We start from the raw sequence: 25,283 nt of genomic DNA, 5'->3' as shown, positions 1-25,283 counted from the left end.
ACCACATAGTGTACACAGCTCTGGGTTCCTTGTGTCTGAACCCAAGAGGGAAGGGCTTTCTCCCTGCCTGCACTCCCTCGCTCTCCTGCCATCCCACCACCCAGGCTTCCTTCTTCCCAGCCTCTTATATAGCCCTGGGCTAATTGGGTTCTCAGTCCCCAATTAGGACAGGCTCTTTCCAGTCAGCTTCACTTTATTCACTTAAATGGTGTGGCAGGGGGCTGATTCTGCAGTCTCGCTGCTCAGCACCCTGTCACATTCCACAAAACAAAGTAAACAATATACATTTGCTATTCTGAGTTTTGTTCAGTGTTACATGCCATTATGGTATTCCTGGTTTCTCCACAAGTGTGTATGTAATTAGATTGGAAGAAGAATACTATCTTTGAAGGAAACATGGTCAAGTTTTCTGTAGAACACGGCCTTTGAAATACCTTAAAGAAAGAGTCAATCATTTGTTTTATTAATTTCCTCACACTAAAATTTATTTCTAGTAAGAGCATAATTTTTCAAGTTTCAGAGTAGCAGCCGTGTTAGTCTGTATTCGCAAAAGTACTCCTTTTATAATTTTTCAAGTAATGTAAGGTCACATCTCCATCAGCTAAAGTAAGGCCTCGCATAAGGCTGGATGCCAATTTCATAGTTTCATAGAGAAGACAAATTATTGTATTTTTCTACAGGCAGTTACATTTTTAAAATCATTAATACATTTTTGAACTACCTACTTACTGCTGGCTTACTTTACAATTCTCACTAAGTGCAAGAGAAATAGAAATTGCTACCAACTGAGCTTGTGATGGTCTTCGTTTAAATTATTAACAATGACATTTAGCACTTTTAGAGTATGCTACATCTTTAAAACACGTTGTACCTTTTACCCTCCTCCTCTTTTGTCTATATGCTGTTTATTTAGATTGCACACTCTTTAAGGCAGAGACCTATCTTATAGATATGCAAAGTGCCTAGCATTTCTGAAGAGAAAATAATAATAGTAGACCCAGTGTAGAAATGTTAACTAGCAAATCCTCAAGCCCACCTGAGAATTGAGGAAATTCAAAATGTTGAAATTGCTGTATTTAGAAATAATCTAAACTACGTTTAGCATTTCTGAGCCTCCTGCTGGTCATCACTGCCCTGCTTCTTGCTGAAAAGTGACCATTGGGATTATGAAAGTCCGGTATAAAATGTACCAAGCCATTTTCCAACCTGCTTTAATAACTCTTTAATGGAAAAGGTATACTTTTAAATATTACATTTTTATTTTAAAAATAGTTTTTAATGCTAGTTAAATGAGCACTCAAGCAGGATAGAAATTGGCTTATGATTTATATTGATGATAAAAGTGTTGTCAATTTTCAAGGGGCGGACAGCCACCACAGGCTCAAACAGCCCCTTTGATTTGACAATTTTCAGCAATGAAAACTGCAATGAAGTGGGAAAATGGAAGGCCTGGAGGAACAGGGAGCATGTGTGTCTGTGGTCATTAACAGATAATAGCACTGGTGAGCAGGGCTGGTGTGGAATGTTCTCCAATGCATCTCGGAGTCCCACTCCTCAGTCACATACAGCAGCTGAACTGCTCTAACTCATGCTGTGGTTTTCTGTCCTCTTTATGAGCAGAATAATGAAGAGGATACCCATAATTTTGGGAATACCCACATAACCACCCATTTCCTTCTGGCCATACCCCTTTTCTCTATTATGCTACCTGCTATGCTGGTACAGACTGCATTACAGACAGTCTATGCAGGCAGAGAACTGTGCAAGTGCACTGTACATCACGGTCAGTGTGCTTAGTCAAGCAAAGAGGTATAAATTGAATTTAGAATCCATGAGTCTGGCCATCTACTTTGAAACTTCAGTTACATGAAGCAGTGAATAATCTGAGCAAGACACTATAGAACAGATAAGATTTAAAACATGACTCCTCTGCCTTTGCTATGAAGTGGTAAAGAATGTTTCGTGGATCGCAAGGGTCACACTGCCCTCAAGCCAGGGCAGAACCACTGCCATTGATGCCAGTTGTACCTAACCTGACCCAAGAAGATTATCATACAACCATTCTGTTTTAGTTACTAGTAAATGTCCTGACAGAGGTGAACTTTAAGGAGGAATTTGAATGAGGAAAATAAAGAGTCCTTGTGGACCAAAACAGATATAGTTTGTTATGAAGCATTTCTGTATATTTATTAAGCCTTCAAAGAGGGCCTCTTAGGGATCAACAGACACTAAGGCTATGTCTACACTGCAATTTGTCCATCGGGGGTGTGAAAAAAAAAAACACCCCCCAAACCAGCAAAAGTTTTACTGAGGAAAAGCACCGGTGGGGACAATGCTTTGTCAGTGGAGATGCTCTCCTGCCGACGAACTTACTGCCACTCATTGTGGGGAAGGGGAGGTTCATTCTGCTGGCAGGAGAGCTCTCTCCTACCAGCAAAGAGTGGCTACATGGGAGACCTTACAGTGGCGCCACTGTAGCGGCACAGCTGTGTCGCTGTAAGATACGCAGTGTAGACATAGCCTAAGCAATGTCTTCAACTAATTGTCTGAATAGCTTGTACTGGGCATGTGTCAAAAAGTGAGTATAAAATAGAGTAGTTCAGTTCTCCAACACTAGACTGAATATATTAGTACTTTAGGATTATGAAATAATGGAGAGCTGAAGCCTTGTGACTTCTTACTTTTTGCTTTCGTGTGCGCTTTCTCTCTCGAAAAGGAAAGAAAACACTTGAAACATTGCAAGTTTTGTTTGGTCGCTTCAGGACTGTTCATATTTGCTTAGATTCCATATTAAGGGCAATGAAATTAAAGAAATTGGCATCTCCATTGATATGGCTTCTAAAATCCAGCAGTTCTGACAATTTCCTTCCCTGAAAAACTGTTCAGTAAATTTTATACATACAAGCAAACTTAGACGTTTGGCAAAACCGTTAGGGGTGTGTGCGCGTGTGTATGTATATACACGTGCGTACACATGCATGCATGCACACACACCATACACAAACATTTTTCATGGACATAATTTCTCTCCCTTCTGCCAAAAATTGGAAATTAGTAAAGACACTAAAGGTCTGGACAGGACCAGATTAAGGTCCCAAGTTGGGATCAGTTGTCTAACCTGCAGGTATAGTCTGTCAAGACCCTTCAGAAAATGAGGGACCATTGGGTTGGCGAAGACCGAACGGCCAGCCGCTCCTGGATGGAACACCAAAATGGCCACCAGATGGACCTTGAGAAATGATACTGAGAGGCCCTGTGTTTCAAATGTAGTAGGTAGTCTAAGATAAGAAGTATAGGTGCCTGCATCGGGAGAGTGTGAACTTGAGAACACCAGATTGACAATCTTTTCCACTTGGCTAGGTAGGTGGCCCTGGTGGAGGGTTTCCTACTGCCAAGTAGGACCTCCCTAACAGCCTCAGAGCACATTAGCTCAGTCGGGTTTAACCATGAAGCTTCCAAGAGTTGAGTTGAAGAGACTTGAGGCTGGGATGATGGAAGTGGTCGTGGTCTTGGGTGATCAGGTCCAGAAGCAGGGGCAACGAGATTGGGGTGTCCAGTGATAGCTCCAGGAGCGTGATTTACCAGTGCTGACAGGGCCAGGCTGATGCTACCAGAATGACCGCAGCCCTTTCCCTGTGGATCTTGGGCAGAACCCTGTTGACAAGTGGAAATGGTGGGAATACGTACAACAGGTGGTCTGTCCAAGGGAGGAGGAATCCATCTGTGAGGGAGCCCGGACTGTGATTCTGGAAGGAACGGAACTGGAGGCATTTTCTGTTGCTCTTTGTGGCAAAGAGGTCGATTCAGGGATCTCCACACCTTTGGAAAATGTTGTTCACCACGTCCGGGTGAATAGACCACTTGTGATTATGAAAGGATCTGCTAAGATAGTCCGCCAACTCATGCTGAGAACCTGGGAGGTAGGATGCTATGAATTGAGTGGGCTATAGGGAAGTCCCACAGCTTGAGGACTTCCCAACACAGAGGAGAGGAACGAGCTCCACCCTGCTTGTTCATATAAAACATCGCAGTTGTGTTGTCCATCATCACCTCTGCTCGTTTCCCTTGCAAGTGCGCCTGGAAGGTCTGACATGCCAGGTGGACTACTCTCAGCTTCTTGAAATTGATGTGGAGTGAGAGCTCATCTTGCAACCAGAGACCTTGGGTCTAAAGTTCTCCCAAGTGAGCACCCCACTCCAATGCTGATGCATCTGTCACCAGGGACAGGGAGGGCTGGGGCTTGGTGAAGGGGACTCCTGCGCATATCTTCTGTGGATTGAGCCACTACTGGAAAGATTCAAGAACTGACACAGGGAGGGTGACCATCTTTGTCCAGACTGTCATGCCTTGGCCAACAGTCTGATGCCAGCCAGGCCTGGAAAGGTCTGAGCCTCAGCCTTGCATGCTGTACCACATACATACATGCTGCCAGATGACTGAGGAGCTTCAAGAAATTCCTCACTGTGGTGGTGGCTTTTGGTGATGAAAATAGGAGAGGAGAGAGGAAACCCAAAGGTCCAAGAACATAAAAAAAAAAAGACTTCTCTGATCAATTTGTACACCTTCCTTTGCAGATAAAAGGAGGATACAGCTCATGCATATACACTAACATTATTGATCAGATTCTCCTCTAAGATGCATACCAACCCACTGAAATCTTTGGGAGATGTGCACGGGTATCTAAAGGGAAATCACTGTGCACGTGCAAAGACAAACTGATCAAAACTGTTAGGTACTGTGACAGCCAGAAGGTTAAGGTCTCCCTAGTATCTAGCAGTGAGTCTTAGCTGGACTGACGAGCTCAGTGTACCACAACTCACTATTGTTATAATCTGTATCTAAAAGGTGTCATGTAAGGTATCATATGAGAAATGGCAACATACCAGTCATTCATATTATTGCATAGTGTATGTATGGATGATATATGAAAAATTATAAATATGTGCTGGAAATATGTTTGTAAAATGTGTTTGGGAAGCAGGGCTTAAGTCACCCAGTCCTAGACAAAGGAATGTGATTCCACCTCCTTGAAGGTATCTCCAACATAAATTAACCAAGGCGAGACAATGAAATTACATTTACATGCAAGGTAGACAAAGCCAACAGGCAAATCAGTGGGGGGATGGCCACTGGTTTGTCACTGTGGTGAGAAAACTACTTTGAACAAAACACTCTAGTTTGTTAAGTAAGGTTTTAGTCTTAGAAGCATATTTTACTTTTGTTTGTAATCATTTCTATCCCAATCACTTCTACTTGGTGTCACTTAAATATCTGTTCTTTGTTAATAAACTCACTCTTGTTCTGTTACACAACCAATCATCTCAGTGTAGTGTTTTAAATTGAAGAGTGAAACCCTCAGCCAAGCTAGCAGGCTGGTACTGTGCACTCTCTCTTTAAAGGAGCAGCAAGCTTAATAAGGTTTAGTGTGTGTTCCACTGCGTGGGACTGGATTCAACAGGAGAGATGATTTTCGGGAAACTCAGGACTGGAAGGGCTGTTGGTGTCACACTGCATGGAGTAACCTGGGTGGGGAAAGCCATGCTGGAGCTATTGTGCTTGGGAGAATGCTGCTGGTATCAGGGAGGTGAGCCAAAACTGCACAGCGCAAAGGCAACCAGGGCTACAGGGTAGGTGGTGACAACCCCCTACTGGTCTGGGATGAACCCCTAAATGTTGCAGTTATTCGCTGTATAGTTTGTCTCTCTCTTGCTCACATACAGACACAAAAACCTTCAACTAATTGAACACATTGTGTCCTCTCCTACCCCAAACACACAAATCACCACTGATCCTATATTATAGAAAGTGAAAGACAAATGTGTGTTATAGTCCTAAAGAAATGCTGGTAGAGTTAATCTTTCAGTCCCTATCAAACAGATCACACAAAACAGTGACATCAGACTTAGTTTCTAATCATAGATTAAACTTTTAATTTAAGTTAAATGAATAGAAAAGGATAGTTTTTTTTTAATTACAAGGTTTGCAAGCAAGCAGAAGATGAAAACCTTGGCACCTTGAATGGGAAAGTAATAGTGTACATGGCACAAAAGCAGGCTTATCTTAATGTGGCTGCTTTTAAAAATATTTAACATATGTCAACTGGATTAATTCCTAATATCTAGCCTCTTGTTACTTAAACTTCTGTGCTGACAGTGATCAACAAGCTGTGTTTTATGGACACAACCCCCCCCCCCCATGCCCTGAATTCTGAGCAGGATTAATCAGACAAAAAGAAAGAGTCCTTATCAACTCTTAAGAACACCTGAAGTGATTGAATTTGATATACAGTCAGTTTTCTATGTTGCTGCACAGAAATAATTTAAGGTACCTTTCAAATAAGGCTATATATTTATACACGATACTAGTATACTTGTCTTTTTAGGTTTAGATTTCTCTGTAGTTAGTTACTTATTTTAAAACTAGATTGCAATAACATTCTCAGATGTAGGCACATGAAACTGAAGATTTATCAATGGCACGATAGATGCAACTTCAACAAAGCAAAAGAGTTTCACTTGCTTATACCAATGGTGAATGTGGTCCACACACTGTAAAGAGAGAGATTTTTAACTTACCTGGTTGCCAACTAGAAGAAGGTGTTCTCCCAGCAAAAAGTCTTTTAGCATATCCTCCATCACCATCATATGCTAGAGACAAAGAAAACAAGAATTTTAAATACTGTGCTTATACACACAAAATAAATGCAAGATTACTACTTAAAGTATTTTTCACCAGAACCCTTATCTATATCTATTTATTTGTTAGTCTAATGAAACAGAATTGTCTCAATCAGAGCAGAGGGAATCTATTCAGTAACAAACAAAGATGTACAGTTTTTAACTCCATTGATATACTATCCTGCACTCTGACCGGCGTTAGGTGTCTGATTTCTGTATTTCTCAATAACTCTTCAGAATGAATTTCCCTTTAGTATGGTGGGCTAATATTTGTCAGCCACAGTGCAAGGACTGATGTAATGACTGTATGTATGTAGACTGCATCATGGAACGGGCCACCCAAATACCCCGAGAAAACCTGCTTCAATACAGAATTAAAACCCCTGCCACCTGCACACCCCTAATTGTCCCATACCACTCCACACTGGAATCCATACAGGGCATCATTAAACAAGTACAAGCCGCACTCTATGTGGATCACATCCCGAAACAAATCTTTCCTTAACCCCCTCTTCTGACCTTCAAACAACCTCCCAAACCTCTCCAAACTCATCATCAGAAGCAAGCTCCCCATAGACCAAGACACACCAACTCAAAGAAGCACCAGACTCTGTCAGAACAGATGCAAAACCTGCAGACATATCTCCACCCCCGACAATACACCTTTCAAGATCCATGGATCCTGCACATGCCTATCACAGCATGTGGTGTGCCTCATCCAGTGCACTAAATGCCCCGATAAAGCTGTGTGGGTGAAACCAGAGAATTACTATATTCTTGAATGAACTCACAAAGGAAAATGATAAAAGACTAAGACACCCTATCACCTGTGGTGAACACTTTTCACAAAGCAATCACTCTCTATCTGACCTACCAGTCCTCATCCTCAAAGGAAATCTACTCAATACTTTCAAAAGACAAGCTTGGGAGCTTAAATTCATAACTCTTCTAGACAATAAAAACTATGGACTGAACAGAGACACTGGATTTATGGCTTATTTTATTACAACAAGCTGTAACCTACTAACATTCTCTTTTTGTCTTCTGACTGCAGAGGTGCCACTCTACCTTCAATGGTCCCTTAGAATATGTGAATAACTACTATGCTAAACACTCTGTTCCATCTTGCATTTAGCTGGGATGCTCAGAGTACCTCTCAGACACAGAGTTCTTCTTCAAGTAGTTTGAAAGCTTGTCTCTAACAGCAACAGAAGTTGGTCCAATAAAAGATATTACCTCACCCACCTTGTCTCTATAATCACCAAGATAAAATTTTGTCACAGAGGTGACAGATTCCATGATTTTCAGAGACTTCCATGACATTTTCTTCAGCCCCGAGCTGCTGGCCTGGGCATCGCAAGTGGCAGAATCCCAGGGGCTCTGAGCCGCCACAAGCTCCCTGGAGCTGTCAGCCACTGCTAGGGGTGGCAGGGAGCCCCGGAGCTGTCATTCCCTCCCCTACAGTCAACCTCCCCATTTTTTTAGTATAAGTAACAGACAGATCATGGGCTTCCATGAATTTTTATTGCCTGCAACATGTCCATGAGTTTTACTACAATAACCATGACAAAACCTTGAGTTTAACAATGACTAAGGCTACGATTTTCTCACAGAGGTTGCAAAAGTCATGGAATCGATGACTTTCAGAGACCTCTGTGACTTCAGCCCACGACAGAGTGGAGCTGCGGGGTTCCCCCACCCCCCGTGGTTGGCTGGGCGGCTGTGGAGGTTGTGGGGGTCCAATTTACCATGGGCAATGGGGGAACCTGCAGCTCCGAGCTGGGGAACTCCAAGCCACCACAGGCAGTGGGGGTCTCCAGACCTCCAAGCCGAGGGTGGTGGGGAGCCCCCGCAGCTCCAAGCCGCAGAGAGCAGGGAACCTTGGAGTTCCTAGCTGCCGGGGCCCCTGCAGCTCCCAGCCAGCAGTGGGGGACCCCAGAGCCCCAGCAGAGATGGATGCTAGAGATCTGTCTAGCCTAGAAACTATGACTGTTTCTTTCGGTCACAGATTTTACGACTGCAAAACCAAGCCCTGTCACCTCAAATTTAGATGACTATAGTTATGTCCATAACAGTACCTAGAGAAGACTCTTGAGCTGGAAGCCCCCCCACAAGTATAAAAGAAAGAAAGTGGCTGGAAAAATCATTCTCCAGAAATACCCACAACTTTGGAACTCTCCCCCATCCTGCATTGGATCAAAATAGTTTAAATTTGTTGAACTTCAAGGCATGCAGCAAAGTCCATCTTTTACTCAAACTTTTGGAGAGGAAAGAGCATGCAATAGATTACAGCAAACTACAATAATCAAGAACGAATAGGAACATTTTTTGTGTTATGTGAAGAAAAGTCCCAATGGTCAAATTTGTCTCTGGTAGAACTCCACTAAGTCAAGAGACGAATTTGATCCAATATGTTTATAATTACACACATTTATATCACCTAAAGGTGAGACATTGATTTCAAATACAAGTTTCTATTCCAATTACAGTTTATTTTCCAGGAAAAAAAACAAAGAAAATCCATCCCAAATCAAAAGTGTGTGGCAATACTGCATTTCTCACAATCTCAGAATTAGACTGATTAATCACAGCCACTGTTAAAATACTTGATATATTTAATACTAACTAAATGTTATAAAACATTCTAACATGTACAATTAGTAATGTACTTGAAAACAAATATCAACCTAAACTTGCTCCAAATAAATAGATTTGTTGCAAATAAAAATAATGTAATCATCTAAGGAGCTTGATAACATGAAAAATGCAGGCTGCTTTACTAGCATCAAAATCTTGTGTATCCTCTGTATCTAGTGAAAATAGGTCATCTGTAAGTAGGTCAGACAGGGTACTTAGAAAAAAGGAATAACTGTCTTTACATAAATGTAACATAATATTTTTTTCTTTCAGCATCATCATCTCATCATTGGTATTTGCTTCTTGAAATAGTAACTCATGCATTATTACTGAGTATACAGAAATATTCAATTTAGAACACTGCAAAAGCTGTTTTGATTTTCAAATCGCTCTAGACCAGAACAAAAGGCAATATTTTAATGATGCTTATAATCAAAGCTTAATAATGCAAAATCCTAACTACCCAGGTCAAGAGACTATCAAATGCAGCATCATTTTTGAGGAGTAGGGGAGAAGGCTTGAAGACAAATTACTGTATTTACGCATACACTGTAAATTTACAGCTGACCAGATTAGTTTTAGTCTAGATTTAACATCATGTATCCCAGCAAGCCATGCCCATTACACTTTGAGTTAATTACTAAAAACACGGGAGTACTTCCTCACATTTCTTCATTTAAACAAACAAATCTTAAATTATATAAATAACTGTGCTCAAGTTGTTTCCCTCAAACAACTGTTTTTGCACAATAAATGCAAGTACTCATTAGAAATTGTCTAATTTTCCTAGCAACACGGTCCAAGCTAGTATTGTAGTAAGATATACAGAGAACACTTACAATCACGTCATGTTTATATAAGAGATTTGCAAATGGAAATGTAAAAATTCCACTAGCTTTGGCAATACATATTCAATGCCCCCCAATAGCTAGGCTGATTGGGACATTTAGCACATATCTAAAAATCATTGTTCTTCTTCTGAGGTTCACAATATGCAGCCCAGTTTAGATAGCTGGCTACAGCTTTAGTACCACATCTTCAGTTGCAGCATGCTGTGATTTCACAGCAATGCTGAAACCCCACTGGAACATGAAATGTTTTGGGGGCAAGTGTGCATAACTTAATGCTGGGTTTTTAACGACATCACGCAATAATGGAATATATTGCTTTATTACCCATAGGCCAGTTTCATTCTCCAGCAGAGTTTTATGGTTGTGAAATCATCATCAGAGCACTTTAATGTGTCACACTGGGGTGGGAGCTGGCAATGCAGGACTAAAGAAGGAAACTAATTTTTAGTTGGTAATATGTTACTTTCTGACAGTTTTTTAGGAAGATAGATTTGGGACAATTTCCTTTATTCAACATGTTTAACAAAAATGTGACACCTAAACAAAGCAGATAAATAATATTCTAACATAGGTCAGGTTCAGATTTTTGCAGTACTTTCAATTTGTAATCACTGCAATTATTGTCTCCTTGAACAAGAAAATGGAAAGAGTAGCACACACACAAGAGCATTGTTCTAGGGTTTAGGATTTCATCTGTGAGAGTCCCAAAGTTAAAGTACTTTATTCAAATGATAGCACAGAACAAAACCTCAAACATCGAATTTTACGAGGAAAAATTAAGAAGATTCTCACAAATTCACATTGCCAGCAGGGCCCATGCAGTGGAGGCTGCACTCTCTGCTCTGCAGAGGACCAGCAAATGAGGGGGAAAAGAAAGAAAAGGATATGAAAAAATGAAGGAAAGGAAACTCCCTAAGGAAGAGGCCCTGCCAAGGCTCTAAAAGCTAGTGCTAATAGGCAAACACTTCATAGGAACTGCCTTTGGAAGGCAAAGCATTCAGGAGATTCACTCAGCGGCAGGCCCTATGGTTAAGCATACCCTGGACTGACAGGTGACACTTCAGTGCTCTGGTGACCAGACACCTGCCCTCTCTAGTGAAGAGCAGTGGACCTACCTTTGCTAGAGAAAAACACTTCCCCTTTCATAGCATGTTCACAGACCCACTTCTTTGCTTTTTGTTATTTTTCTTATTCTCTTTCCCTTCATATATATTCTGGAATTTTTCTGGGTCAGGTGAACAGTGTGAGATGCTGAAACAACATTTCTATTAACACCAAATAGCATGATAATTGTGAGTACAGAGCAGAAATTTTAACCATTAGTAGCCATATTAAAGATTTGTATATATACAGCATTGTTCTCGAGCAATTCTTGCACTCTGATTAGCTAAAAATGTCAGCCAATTAGAATCCTGGGACTTGCACATAATATAGAATCCTGGGACTTGCACATAATGTAGTTATTAAGAATATTATACAGTGATTATACAAGTTAGACACTCAGAACCAATGAAAGTGCACAGACTACATAAATGGAGGAAAAGTATGCTGCAGCAACTTTTGTTGTACTTCTGCACTCTAGCGATTCCATTTTAGAATAATAACTGAAATGTATTTAAACAGGAGTGCATCAGTCTATGATTTGGCTCAGTATGCTGTTAATAAGCATATTGTTTGTGTATTAAAAAAGTGTTACAAATAAAATTACTATGAACAGTGATAGGTTTTCAAAAATGTAATTGTTTTTGTATTTTAAAAATATATACAAGTAATTCCTAATCCAAATTGTGTACTGCAAGCTGCAAAACTTCAAGTTATAAACTTCTAAAAATAGGATCTTAAAAAGGAACTGTTTTCCTATAAGAATAGTGGCTTAGGCAAGCTGCAATAATAAAACCTCTCAACACAGTACTTTATTGATTCACTATAAACAAAATCTAGGTTCAATAGTTGTTTCTTTACTTTTTATGAAAGTTCTACAAGATTTTTATAATCTCTTCACAAAGGGATGGTTAAGAAGCTTGATCTCTAGTCATCTGAAATGAGCACCAAATTTACCCACAAGATTAAAAATTTTCAAGGATCACTGTGTCAGCCTGATGCAACCACTTCACAAACATGCTCTTTAAAAAAATCTTTACTACAATGTTTAACAAACTCTATTGCATCTGTAGAGTCAGAGAAGTGCACTAACCTGGGTGTTCTCATAAAAGAGAACATCAGGCACTTTCATTTTCTCATTGGGGTTATAAACAGGCATGGTGGCAGATCCAATCCTCAGAAACCCATTATGTATTTCACCTATACATTTTATGAAAAACAAAGAATTGCTTATAACACTGATTTGCAGATATGGGGTCAACAATACTGGTAATGAGATAATGAATACATTTGTTGCAATGTTGGGTACAGCAAAGCTTCCAGCTTTCGGAAGAAAGAGGACAGAAAAGGAATAGCATAAAGCTCTAAGGCTTAAAATGAGTTCCATTACAATGTGTGACAAATTAGTGATGTTAGGGGGACAAGTATCAGAAAGAACACTGCAAATTGTGACAGCTGCTTTGGCTGAAGCCTTAACTTGGTACTCCCTTCCTCTAATCATTGAATGCCATTAAAACTGTTTGACTGTACTCACCCCTTGGAGAAACAGCATGCCAGTCATTTCCTTTAAACTTTAGGCAAGATAAAGTCACTGTTGGTTTCTCTATTCAGCACATTTTATACAAATGGTTTAATAACACAAAATAGGCACATTTAAAATGTCGGTGAAAAGTGGCTAAATTTACATATGTTGGGGAAACATTCAGAAGTAGTTTGGAGAGAAAAATAATTAAAACCACTGTATTGGCTAACCACAATAGTCTGCTACCAGGAGTTACGCTACAACACAGCAGTTTCAGACAGTCAACTCTGCCTCCCACAGATGCTTGCCCTTTTCCTCTATTCAGACATCCTGTTGGGTTGGATAAACCTGAACTGTAATACTGAGAAACTGCTCTCCATTGTTTGTTTTTATTTTGTTTAGTTTAACTCTGCTATGGTTTTGCAAATGGCAGAGTTACAAAATTGCTGGTAATATGAACATGAATTTATTAAATCTGCTGTATTTTTGGTAGTTCTAATGTTGCACATTGTTAATGAATCAGGTTCAATCAGATTTATAAAGTAATATACAGTTTGCATATTAGTGTCAGTTTTGCAAAAAACTAAACTTTGAATGCAACGGAATGACTCTCTAGTCATATTACTATAATTCAAACTATCCTACCTATATGAAGTTAGTACTTTGCCCCAATTTTATACCACATATGTTTTGAAACTGAAGAGAGGCTGCATTACTACATACAGTAACTTAGACATTTTTATTGGTACAGCATTTTCCAAATATATGTTAAGTCATGTCCCCTGTTTTAAAGATCTAGCAATGAAAACAGACAAGACAAACACATGTAAAACAAAACTCTCAACAACTGTGCAGGAGAAGAACAGCAAAGAGAGTACTAGTGAGGCTAGAAGAAAATAAAATAAGTTGAAAAGAAGGATTTAGTGGACAGGAAGTGACAGACTCTGTGGTACATGACAGAAAACATGAAGCTGAATGTAAGAAAAAAAGATGGAAACAGGAAGGCCAGAGGATAGAGAGGAGTAAATTGGGGGGGTGGGGGGAAGATAGGAAGCGAGATAAAAGATGAAAGCGGGAATGATATGTACAAAGTTAAGGGGGGGCAGGGGTAGAGCACAAAATTTATGTGGTAAGAGACAGAACCAAAGAGGGGAAAGAAATGTTATCAGAGTGATGGGAGAGGAAGTTGTCTATAACAGTAATATTTTGTATAGTACAGAGAAAAGAAGAGGGAAAGCCAGACTAGAGACAGATTGCCATAATCAGAGTGAGAGATGACCAAGGACTTTTGCAAACACAATAATGAACGAGAAGAGCTTATTTGGGTCATAATAAAGAGGAGGATGCACAGAATATTGGGGAGGTGGAGGATGTGCTGCAATGGAGAAAGATCTAGAAGACTCAATCACACAAAAATTGTAAGCCGGGACAACAAGAAGGATGACACATGCAGTTGTCAAGAATGCTAACAGAGGAAGGTAGCAAAGTGACCCAATAAAGCGAAGTGAACAAGGGCCGCATTGATCTGGGAGACTTAAAAATGTAAAGGTCACACACAAAATTCCACAGGCCAGGCTACGATAAAGAATCACTTAGATTTAGGAAGTTCTACAGTTATGAAAATTTAGAGAACTTGTGTAGAGAAATATAGGTACATTCTTTAGCAAGACAACAGCTAAGGGATGTATCTAAAGCAGGGCACACTTAATTAAGGGAACATTTAATACATCTCTTTGTGTTCAAACAGTTGAGTAATGTTCATGAAAGATTAAAAACAAAAAAAGTGACAGAAGCTTACAACTATAATCCTTTTCCTCTTGTTTCCTAATATCATCTGGGTTTATCTCAATCCCTGAATCCAGCAGATTTTTATGTAAAGCTGATCTTGCGAGATTCGGCAAAAACCTAAACCAAGGAGGGGGGGAAAAGGAAGGTCAGTTTTTACTTTTCTCAGGGTTCTTTTTGTCTTCCAAGATCAACGTGACACTTCACCCTGACTTCGTGCCCTAAATAATACCAAATCCTGTCCCACTCTGATAGTTTCCAACTCCTCACCTACTCTATCTGTGCTTAGCAAAGGAAATGGGACCTTGTGCTATTGGAAATTATCCAGTTTCCTTTCCCCACATCAATAACTCCTAATTCCAAAGTTATATGAGTAAAAAAAAAAAAAAATACAATCACAACATACGGAAAGTTGTAGCAGCCAAGTATCCTTTAGACTTAATCTACATTTCAGTCCCAAAATTTATATTAATATAAATTCTCATTTTAAAGCACTACATTGTTATGTGGGATTCCTGTGAAGAAGCTGTAATGACGAATGAGTTAGGATGCTGAGGGGACAATGACCTTGTTCCTTCCACAGTTAATTGGAGCCAGATCCTTCAGATGTGACTGATCCCAGATCATACAGGCCCCAGGCTTGGATAGCTTAAGATTCTCAGTACCTTGGAGAATTTGGCCCTTAGATTTTCGTTACTCATATTTTCAGAACTTTTTATAACTGCTGTTGCCTTTCTTTGCAAAATCTGAGTTGTCTACAACTTTTTTAAAAAATGCAATGCCTAAAACTAAATACAAACCTCCAACTGACACCTAACCACATTGTATTCCATTAATACAATCCTGAGTAATATTTTATCTTTGAGACAGCATCACACTTTTGACAATCATTAGTTCTGAAGACCTATTTCTATTAAGTCATTAAGCATATGCCACACACACACATAGATTAGAAAGAAGTACTAAATGATTTGTTTCAAATGATGTTTGAAATCTGGGAATTCCATAGAAGTGAAATCTAACATTCTTTGATTAAGGAGGATCGGAATAGTAGCAGTTCTACTTTTAATGTCTAACTCCTTTAAAAAAAATTAAACCATCTTTTTAGCATATTACCAATTGTTTCTTTGAACCTTAAACTTTCACAGTAAAATTAGCATGGCTACCTGGAAAGACAGGCTTTATTGACAGCATGGTAGAGACTTTCATCTGGATACTGCGATAGCCGACGACAAATTCGTAATAGCTGTCGTGTGGACAAAGATGATGCCAGTGACTGTGCCTGCCAAAAATAAAAGGTAATTTTATTAATAGTCCTCTTGAATTTAAACTGGAACAAACTTGGAAAAAAACTATTTACATTCAAAGCAATTATTTCAAAATTTTGGTCTTAAACAGGTGCTTTCATCCTCATATCCCAGTTTGCACCACTTAATCATTCACAGGTCAGAATTCCATGTTTGTAGCAGGAATCTACTACCATGGAAATAATTATGTCATCAAAATGTCAGCATTATGATTTCATTGAATGAGCCAACAGGAAGAAAAATGTATTGGCTAAAACAGATGTGTGTGCTATATAAGATGTGTTAACATTATATTATTAATTATTATTATTTATTAATATTATTAGGAATTACAGCAAAAAGACAAATAAGTGAAAATTAAATTATTTGTGTTAAAGCTGATTTATCTGAAAGTTTCCTGCAGTACTTTATGGCACTGCCTCAACTATATGATATGCCTCTGCATATATTAGAGATACAGTATCCTGATTTCAGATCATCTCATGTCCATTATTTTTAAATGAATTTGGCATTTGTAATAGAATTGACATCCTGGAAATTGAAGTCTTCTATTTATTACCAGCTGAATATAAGCTCCCCATGTGAAAGAGCAAAAAGAGATAGCACAATCCTTGATGTATAAACAAGGGAATAATGGGCAAGAATAGGGAGATTGTATTACCTACTTATACAGTACTGTGCAGGGCATTACTGGAACACACTCTCAAAACTGGGTGACTGGGCAACAAAATGACAGATGAAATTCAATGTTCATAAATGCAAAGTAATGCACATTGTAAAACATAATCCCAACTATACATATGAAACGATAGGGTCTAAATTAGCTATTACCACTCAGGAAAGAGATCTTGGATTCACTGTAGATAGTTTTCTGAAAACATCCACTCAATGGACAGCAGCAGTCAAAAAAGCGAACAGAATGTTGTGAATCATTTGGGAAGGGATAGATAATAAGACAGAAAATATCCTATTGCCTCTATATAAATCCATGGTATGTCCACATCTTGAATACTGCATGCAGATCTGATCATCCCATCTCAAAAAAGATGGATTGGAATTGAAAAAGATACAGAACAGGGCATCAAAAATGATTAGGGGTATGGACCAGATTCCATATGAGGAGAGATTTATAAGACTGGGACTTTTCATCTTGGAAAAGAGATGGATTAAGGGGAATACAATCGAGATCTATAAAATCATAACTGGTGTGGAGAAAGTAATTAAGGAAGTGTTATTTATTCCTTCTCATAACACAAGAACGAGGAGTCACCAAATGAAAATAATAAGCAGGAGGTTTAAAACAAACAAAAGGAAGTATTTGTGGAACAATCTGTGGAACTCTTTGCCAGAGGACGTTGTGAAGGTCAAGATTACAACAAGGTTCAAAAAAGAACTAGATAAATTTATGGAGAATAGGTCCATCAATGGCTATTAGCCAGGATGGGCAGGGATGGAGTCCTTAGCCTCTGTTTGCCAGAAACTGGGAATGGGCGAAAGGGGATGGATCACTTGAGGATTACCTGTTCTGTTCATTCCCTCTGAAGCACCTGGTATTGGCCACTGTTGGAAGACAGGATACTTGGCTAGATGGACCTTTGGTCTGACCCAGTAGGGCCGTTCTTGTGTTCTGGTGTCCACATATACAAATGGATATTGAAAGTTGGAGACAATTCAAAAAGAGCCATCAAAATTATTCAGTATGGAAAATGTGCCTTATAATGAGCACTAAAGGAGCTCAATCTATTTAATTTAATCAAAGAGAGAGAGGATTAAGAGACTACTTGATTGCAATCTGTAATTACACAGGAAAAAGGTATTTGATTCATCTGAGGATATGTCTATACTATGGAGAATATACTGGCATGATAGCTATAATCCATAATGTATAATAATGGCATAATCTCATATGTAGACACAGCCTACACCAATGGCAGAGGTTTTTCAATTGGTGTAGAAATACCACCTCTGCAAACAGCAGCAGCTATGCTGACAGAAGCATTCTCCCATCAACATAGCTGTGTCTATGATGGGCTAGGTCAGCACAGCTATGCTGGTCAGGTGTGTAGTTTTTTCAGACCATGACAGAAGTAGCTATGGTGACCAAACTACTAATGGGTTCTTGAATCTAGCAGCAAAGACAATAATGTTTGCAAGGGTCTAACACTTGAAGTCAGAAAAATTCAAATTAGAAATAAGATGCAAATTTTACAATGAGGGTAAATTAACTATTGGAACAAATTGAAGTCTTTATATCAAAACTGGAGATCTTTCTAAAATAAATCCTTTCATTCAACCACAAGTTATCAGATAAAATTCTGCGTGCTGTGTTATGCAACAGTAAAGATTAGATGATCATAATGGCATCCTCTGGCCTAATTTATGAATCCACAAAATAAGTACATAGCATGGGTGACAAAAATACAAGCTTCTTCACACCGTCCTGCCAATGTTTCTAAACTCTGCTTCAGTGAGGCCACCTGTAGAAGCAAGCTAACAGTTCAAGATCCAAGTCCATTCATTCTTGAGTCTCTGCTGAGTCCATTTACAAAATGGACTGTTATTAATTAAATAGAGGAGCTAGGCAGGAAAAGGTTTTCCTGTCATGAAAATTTTTGAGATTTCAGAAATTTTTCCATCTCAAATTGAAATGAAAAATAAAAAAATCTCAAAAATGTTTGTAAACCAAAAGTCACAAAAATAATTTGGTTTGGGTCAATCAAAATATTTCATTTTGATAATTTGAAAATAATAAAGGGAATCACTGACGTGAAACACACATTTCAAGGCACAGCATGGGCATGCTATTTATAGATACATCTCCCAACCTGTGATGTGTATAATTATTTTATATACATATATGCACATCTGATATCATACTGATCTGCAGGTATCTTCCAACAGTGAATCATCTGTCTGATAGCATACACTTTCTCTGGATATTTCACAATGCTATGGATGTTAGAGAGACCCTTTTTTTAATCGCTCTGTTTAGACACCAAACACTTTACAAACAAATACATTCCCTTTTGTAATATATATTGTTAAAGAACCACATAAATGCCAATAATGCAATAAATACATAAATAAGAATCGGGTTCACTTCCTTTTATTCATTCATAGATTCATACAGTTTAAGGCCAGAAAGTACCATTACATCATCTAGTCTGACCTCCTGTATATCACAGGCCATTAAGTTGCATCCAATTACCAACTATTGAGCCCAATTACTTGTGTTTGACTAAAGCCTTAGTTGTGTTTGGTTGAAGCATAATTTCCAGAAAGGCATCCAGTCTTAATTAGCAGATATCAACGGACGGAGAATCCACCACTTCCCTTGGTAATTTGTTCCAGCGCTTAATCATCTGCATTGTTAAAAAGGTGCATCACATTTCCAATTTGAACGAGTCTGGCTTTCAGCTTCCAGTCATTGGTTCTTGCTATGCCTTTCTCTGCTAAACTAAAGGGCACTTTAGTACCCAGTATTTTCTCCCATGAGTGTACTTATATACTAAATCGAGTCACCTCTCAATCTTCTTTCTAATAAGCTAGATAAATTGAGCTAAGTCTCATGCCATAAGGGAGTGCTCAAATCATTTTTGTGGCTCTTTTCAGTCATTAATTCGAGTCCCCTCCATCCTTCCTGCACTGATGTTGGCCCCCCTGATGGACAGTAGTCTCTTCCACTCCTCTATGTCATTTGCTGCTGCTTCCATCTGCTATATGGTGTTGAGATCAACCGTTCTGCCCTCCCTAAGAATTCTTCTTCATGGTTTCTCTTGGGGGTACTTGTTTCCTCACACTTGGTTTCTACTTGACAGCTTCATGCGGGAGTCTGTGTGTTGTCATCTGGAGTACATGCCCCAAACATGTCCAGCACATCCTTCTGATCCTGGTGGAAACAAGCTGCTGGTTCATGATTTCTTGGATCTCTTTGTTTGTAATGAAACCTTTTCAACCAATGACCAGAATCTTTCTTAGGCACTTATTTTTTTTGAAGGTGTATAGTTTTAGTAGATCTCCAATTCTCACAACTGTATGTTATCAATGAGATTATGTTTGAACTGAAAATTCTCAGTTTTGTTTTGATGCTATATATATTTGATTTCCCTACATTGTTAAGTTTAGTACATGCTGTGAATGCTTTTCCTATTCTTGATGTCACTTCCTTTTTGAGCTCTCCATTGGCCAGTAAGTTTTCTGACAGATAAGATAATTTCCTGCAATAACCTTGAAAATCCTTATTGTGTTAAGGTTAAATATCTTTGGATTTCATTGTATTAAAAATGCAAACTTTATGTATTATTGTGAAATTGTATGTAATGTCGGGGGCAGGGGTGGAGGGATGTACCCAATGACCAACTTAAACCCTGGGAAGTGTTATGAGCTTCAAAGAACTATTTTAAACCATGTGCCAGATATGAATGAACTTTTGGGACAAACAAAATTAGGTGGGTTTCGCAATAAATCTCTGGGGCTGTGGTTCCCAAACTTGTTCCACCGCTTGTGCAGGAAAGGCCCTGGTGGGCCAGACTGGTTTGTCTACCTGCTACGTCCACAGGTTCAGCCAATCGCGGCTCCCAGTGGCCGTGGTTCGCTGCTCCAGGCCAGTGGGAGCTGCTGGAAACAGCAGACAGTACGTCCCTCGGCCCGCACTGCTCTCAGGAGCTCCCATTGGCCTGGAGCAGTGAACCATGACCACTGGGAGCCACGTTCGGCCGAACCTGCGGACACAGCAGGTAAACAAACCGGCCCGGCCCACCAGGGGCTTTCCCTGCACAAGTGGTGGAACAAGTCTGGGTACCACTGCTCTAGTAAATGTAAATGTACCACCATCCAGATATGCAAAATTCCAGCCTTTTGAAGATATGCCCTGAGGAGAGAGCTACTATCTGCCAATCACCTATTACATGAGGACAAGATCAAAAGCACAAGATGTACAAAGAAACAGGCTGATCGGTGCAGGCTGTGTACTTGTTCTAAGCTAACACCTGTTTTAAACTTGTAACCACAGAAAATCCCCTAAGTGGGATTTGAAGGACTGATCACCTGCGATAGCCCTTGCTGGAGTCGGGGGGAGAGGGGAGATCCTGCCTAAGTTATTAGAATGCGTGTAGGTTCTATTATTGTTTTTAATATGTTTGCTCTGTAATTCTATCACCTTAAGAATAAATATGCTTGTGTAGAAAGGGCTGTATGGAAACTATAACTGGGCAATTATGCTGTTTATAGCTTTTGAGGAGAAAGCAAAGCAGGCCTGCTTAGGCAGTCTGTCTTGCTGGGAAACTCACAGCTGGAATAATTTTTGTTAGGAGGGAGAGAGAGATGTGGGACTCCAGCCCAAAGAGGCGATGCCTGAGGTGCTGGGAACCTAGGGAACCTTGCTGGACCACAGGGTGGAAATACAGGTGCAATTGCCCTGAACTGTGACAGGTGCTGCCCAAATAGATGAACTTTTCTACTCGCTTGATATTTTTGCCTTCTAATGTGATGTTACTGCTTGAGGTACGAGTTTCAGAAATATTTCTTTTAGCACAATTAATTCCGAGCCATGCTAAGTCTGCCATTGCTGGTAAGTTGTCTGTCTTTGTATGTAACTTTTTTGGGGTGTCACTCAGTAGCACAATATAATCAGCAAAGTCCAGGTCTTCTAAGCATTTGCCATCTACCCATTCTATTCCTGTGTTTGTCTTGTTAATACACTTCTTCATTATCCAGTCTATGGAAATGCCAAACAGCAGCGGAGATAAAATGCAGCCCTGTTTCACAGCTGTATCCACACTGAACCACTCTGTTGTCTGGTTTTTTACCCTAACAGAGCACATCTCATCTCTGTACATGGCCTTGATGATGCTGACAACTTTAGCTTGGAGTCCATAGGAATAAAGACTATTCTACAACATATGTCTGTGCAGACTGTCAAATTTCTTTTGAAAAGCTTCTCTATACCCTCTCTAACTTTTAACTATTGTTTTAAAAATGTGGACACCAGAACTGAAGGCACTAGTCTACTATCGGTCTCACCAATGCCATATATAGAGGTAAAAATCACTTCTCCACTCCTACTCATTTCTTCTTTGTTTGCATATTCACAGATGGCATTAGCTCTTTTTGCCACAGAATCACACTGGGAGCTCATGTTGAGTCACTTGTCACTATTATCCCTACAATACAGCATGAAGTCCCTGATCTGTAGGTATGGCCTGCATTCCTTGTTCCTAGATGAATAACTTTGCACTTGCCTATATTTAGGGCCCTACCAAATTCACGGTCCATTTTGGTCAATTTCACGGTCATAGGATTTTAAAAATCATAAATTTCATGAATTCAACTATTTAAATCTGAAATTTCAGTCTTGTAATTGTAGGGGTCCTGACCCAAAAAGGAGTTGTGGGATGGTTGCAAAGTTATTGTGGGGGGGGGGTGGTATTGCTACCTTTACTTCTGTGCTGCTGCAAGTGGCAGCACTGCCTTTAGAGTGGAAAGTGGTGGCTGTTGGCTGAGAGCCCAGCTCTGAAGGCAGAGCCGCTGCCAGCAACAACGCAGAAGTAAGGATGCCAAGGTATGGTAATGCCACCCTTACTTCTGCACTGCTGCCTGCAGAGCTCGGCCATCAGTCAGCAGCTGCCACTGGCTGGCCACCCAACTCTGAAGGCAGCAGCACAGAAGTGAGGATAGCATGGTATGGTATTTTTTTTTTCAGAGTAGGAGCCGTGTTAGTCTGTATCCGCAAAAAGAAAAGAAGTACTTGTGGCACCTTAGAGACTAACAAATTTATTGCCACCCTTACCTCTGCACTGTTGCCTGCAGAGCTGGGCCCTCAGTCAGCAGCCACGGCTCTCCAGTTGCCCAGCTCAAAAGGCAGTGCAGAAGTAAGGGTGGTAAAATCACAACCCCCGCTAAAATAACCTATATTTCTTCCTGGAATGCAGCCAATCAAAAATCTAAACCGTAACATGGTGGGAAACTATTACTGGTGCTAAACTCCTGAGAGTTGATGCAAGTAGATTACTGTGTATAACCTAACCTAACACAAGTTACATGTGAACACCTATACATTCATGTTAGGTGTCTCCAATAAAAAAGTTTGAAACTTTTTATTGCAAAAAGTAAAACATCAATTCACTATTTTAGTTACCATTGAAATTAAATTTTAAAACTGAGTCTTGACTGTATCAGTTTTAAAAGAGTTCCGCAGTTTTTGTGCCAGTAGTAATTTTTTTTTTTTACATTACTGCGTTTGTAGAACTGCCTACCACAGTTATACTACTGCCTGTTCTGAGCACTTTCCTCTTTTCCCCATCTCCCTACCTCCCTGTCTGCATTTTCTAATGGTTAGATAGTCCTCCCTGCCCAAGTAATCCCAAAACAAATCCAGGTATCAAATTTACAATTACTAAAGCACTGTATTACACATAACAGTATTTGTTAAGGGTAGGCGATTTTAAATAATTCAGTAAACAATTTAAGCATATGCTTTAGTCCATCCCTATTCAATAAAACACTTCGGCACGTGCTTTTAACTCCCATTCCTCTTTTATGCATTTGCTTAAGTCATATTGACTACAATGTACATGTTATAATACTGCATGACTTCACTAGAATTTGAGCATACATGCTTAAAATTATGTACATGCTTCAGTGCTTTTCTTAATCAGGTCCTAAACAAGTATATTAAAAAAGTTGCCACATGTATATAGCACAAGAAACCAGTGTTGGATTTCCACAGCTGGTTTCTCAAATCCCATTGAGGCAGGGTCTAAGAATACTGTGCTGGCAGCACACTCTGCTCCTGTGGCCATACAAGAAGTGAAGGAATTGGCTCCAGAATGAGCCCAATCCAGCCTCCACTGGTCAAGATAGATCAGCATAAGGCAAGAATGAAAGGAAATAGGAAGCATCCTCACATTGCTGGAGAAAATAATTCCTTTGTTGAAGAGAGAAAATCCTGACTCTAAAAACAGCTACACATATAATGACAACAAGTAAAACACAAAACTGAAAAACTAGACTCACTGTGGGGTCATTTGTCTCCCGAAGCTTGTGTGTTAACGATAACAACTCTTCCACCGCAACAATGGGCACATTTGGAATCTGTTTAAAAGACAAAAAAATTTTATATATATTTCGTGTGCATATGTAATTTATATAGACACACACATATGCACCTACATAAACACAGCCTGCATATATGTACTGCATATACATTTATTTCAAATCAAAAAGGAATAACTGTGTCACAAAATATGAAAATGTACTGTAATAGAAAACTACCAAGATGAATTTATACCAATTACAGTAGAAGATACCCTAGACTTAAAAATCAAGGAGTCACTTAGGCTGTGTGAAAGGATTTCACCTCATATAAGAAAAGGGAGTATCTATTGTATATTAAAATATTCCAGTTCATAATCATATTCAGCATTTTAAATAGGAACCAATATTAATAACTGACCAAACCATTGCAAGTGCTTACCATTTCTTTAATAACTTGAATTTCTTCATTCCTGGTGAAGGATTTAACATTATGGAACAGAAACAGAGTTAGAAACTCTGGGCCTAACCATTGCTTTGTGCTACTTCCTATGACAGGAGGCTCGGCCAGGGCAACTATTCTGAACGAGGAATGGATAGGAAAGATGGACCTGCAAGAAAATATTTTTTTTAAATGCATTACCTGGTCAAAGCAGCAAATAACAAATCTGAACTTAGAAACTCCACCTGAGGTACAATCAATCTTCAAGTGAATTATTGTATTAAGCCACAGCCACCATTTATATTCAGGACATTCACAATGCAACATAAAAAAAATCAAAACTGACAAAAATTGCATAATGTAACTAGCAATGTAAAAAACAAAATATATCTCTCATAAGTTGTAATGCCTACAAGGTTACCCAAGTTTTGACTTCATATACAGCATGACCTGCATGATCAAGTTGAGCAAATACCAGTAACCATGCTTCCATTTGTTTACTCTTTTGTATGTATGAAATAGACAATTTACAAATGTGATGGTTTTGAAACATTCTCCAAGAGTATCACCTAAAAGAGTATTACAAAAAGGCAGATCTGGGAGGCTGCAATATCTTTTGAAGCAGCAACAATGGGTAACTTTTTCTACTTAATTAGATGGACAGGAAAGATAATTTTGTAGTTAAGACACTAGACCGGAACTCGGGGAGGATCTGGGTTTAATTCACAGACTGACTTCCTGAGTGACTTAGAGCAAATCATTTAAAACTTTCTGTGTCTCAGATCCCCATCTGTAAAATGAGGATGATACTATCTCCCATCCATTGTCTCTCTTTTCTATTTAGATTATAAAATCTTCAGGGCAGGGACTGTCTTTTAATATGTTTCTATACAGTGCCTAGCACAATGTGATGCTGATTTCACTTGGGGT

General features: G+C 39.3%; 1 protein-coding gene across 3 annotated transcripts in view; it reads right to left on the bottom strand.

Annotated features, from left to right (window-relative positions):
* The window catches only part of VWA8 (von Willebrand factor A domain containing 8), a 301,480-nt gene that overhangs the window by 165,674 nt on the left and 110,523 nt on the right, over positions 1 to 25,283 (bottom strand). For all 3 annotated transcript variants that reach the window (XM_038402763.2, XM_038402782.2, XM_043504544.1), the window contains exons 15-20: positions 24,354 to 24,522; positions 23,894 to 23,971; positions 15,740 to 15,855; positions 14,587 to 14,693; positions 12,360 to 12,466; positions 6,576 to 6,647 (exon numbers count right to left, since the gene is read on the bottom strand). In XM_038402763.2, coding sequence (XP_038258691.2) covers positions 6,576 to 6,647; positions 12,360 to 12,466; positions 14,587 to 14,693; positions 15,740 to 15,855; positions 23,894 to 23,971; positions 24,354 to 24,522 — 649 coding nt within the window. The remainder of the gene's footprint in view (positions 1 to 6,575; positions 6,648 to 12,359; positions 12,467 to 14,586; positions 14,694 to 15,739; positions 15,856 to 23,893; positions 23,972 to 24,353; positions 24,523 to 25,283) is intronic.

Source organism: Dermochelys coriacea, chromosome 1 (genome assembly GCF_009764565.3).
Source record: "Dermochelys coriacea isolate rDerCor1 chromosome 1, rDerCor1.pri.v4, whole genome shotgun sequence".
Taxonomy (NCBI): Eukaryota; Metazoa; Chordata; order Testudines; family Dermochelyidae; genus Dermochelys; species Dermochelys coriacea.
Note: the sequence above shows the minus strand (reverse complement) of the source record. Positions and strands in the feature narration are given on the sequence as shown.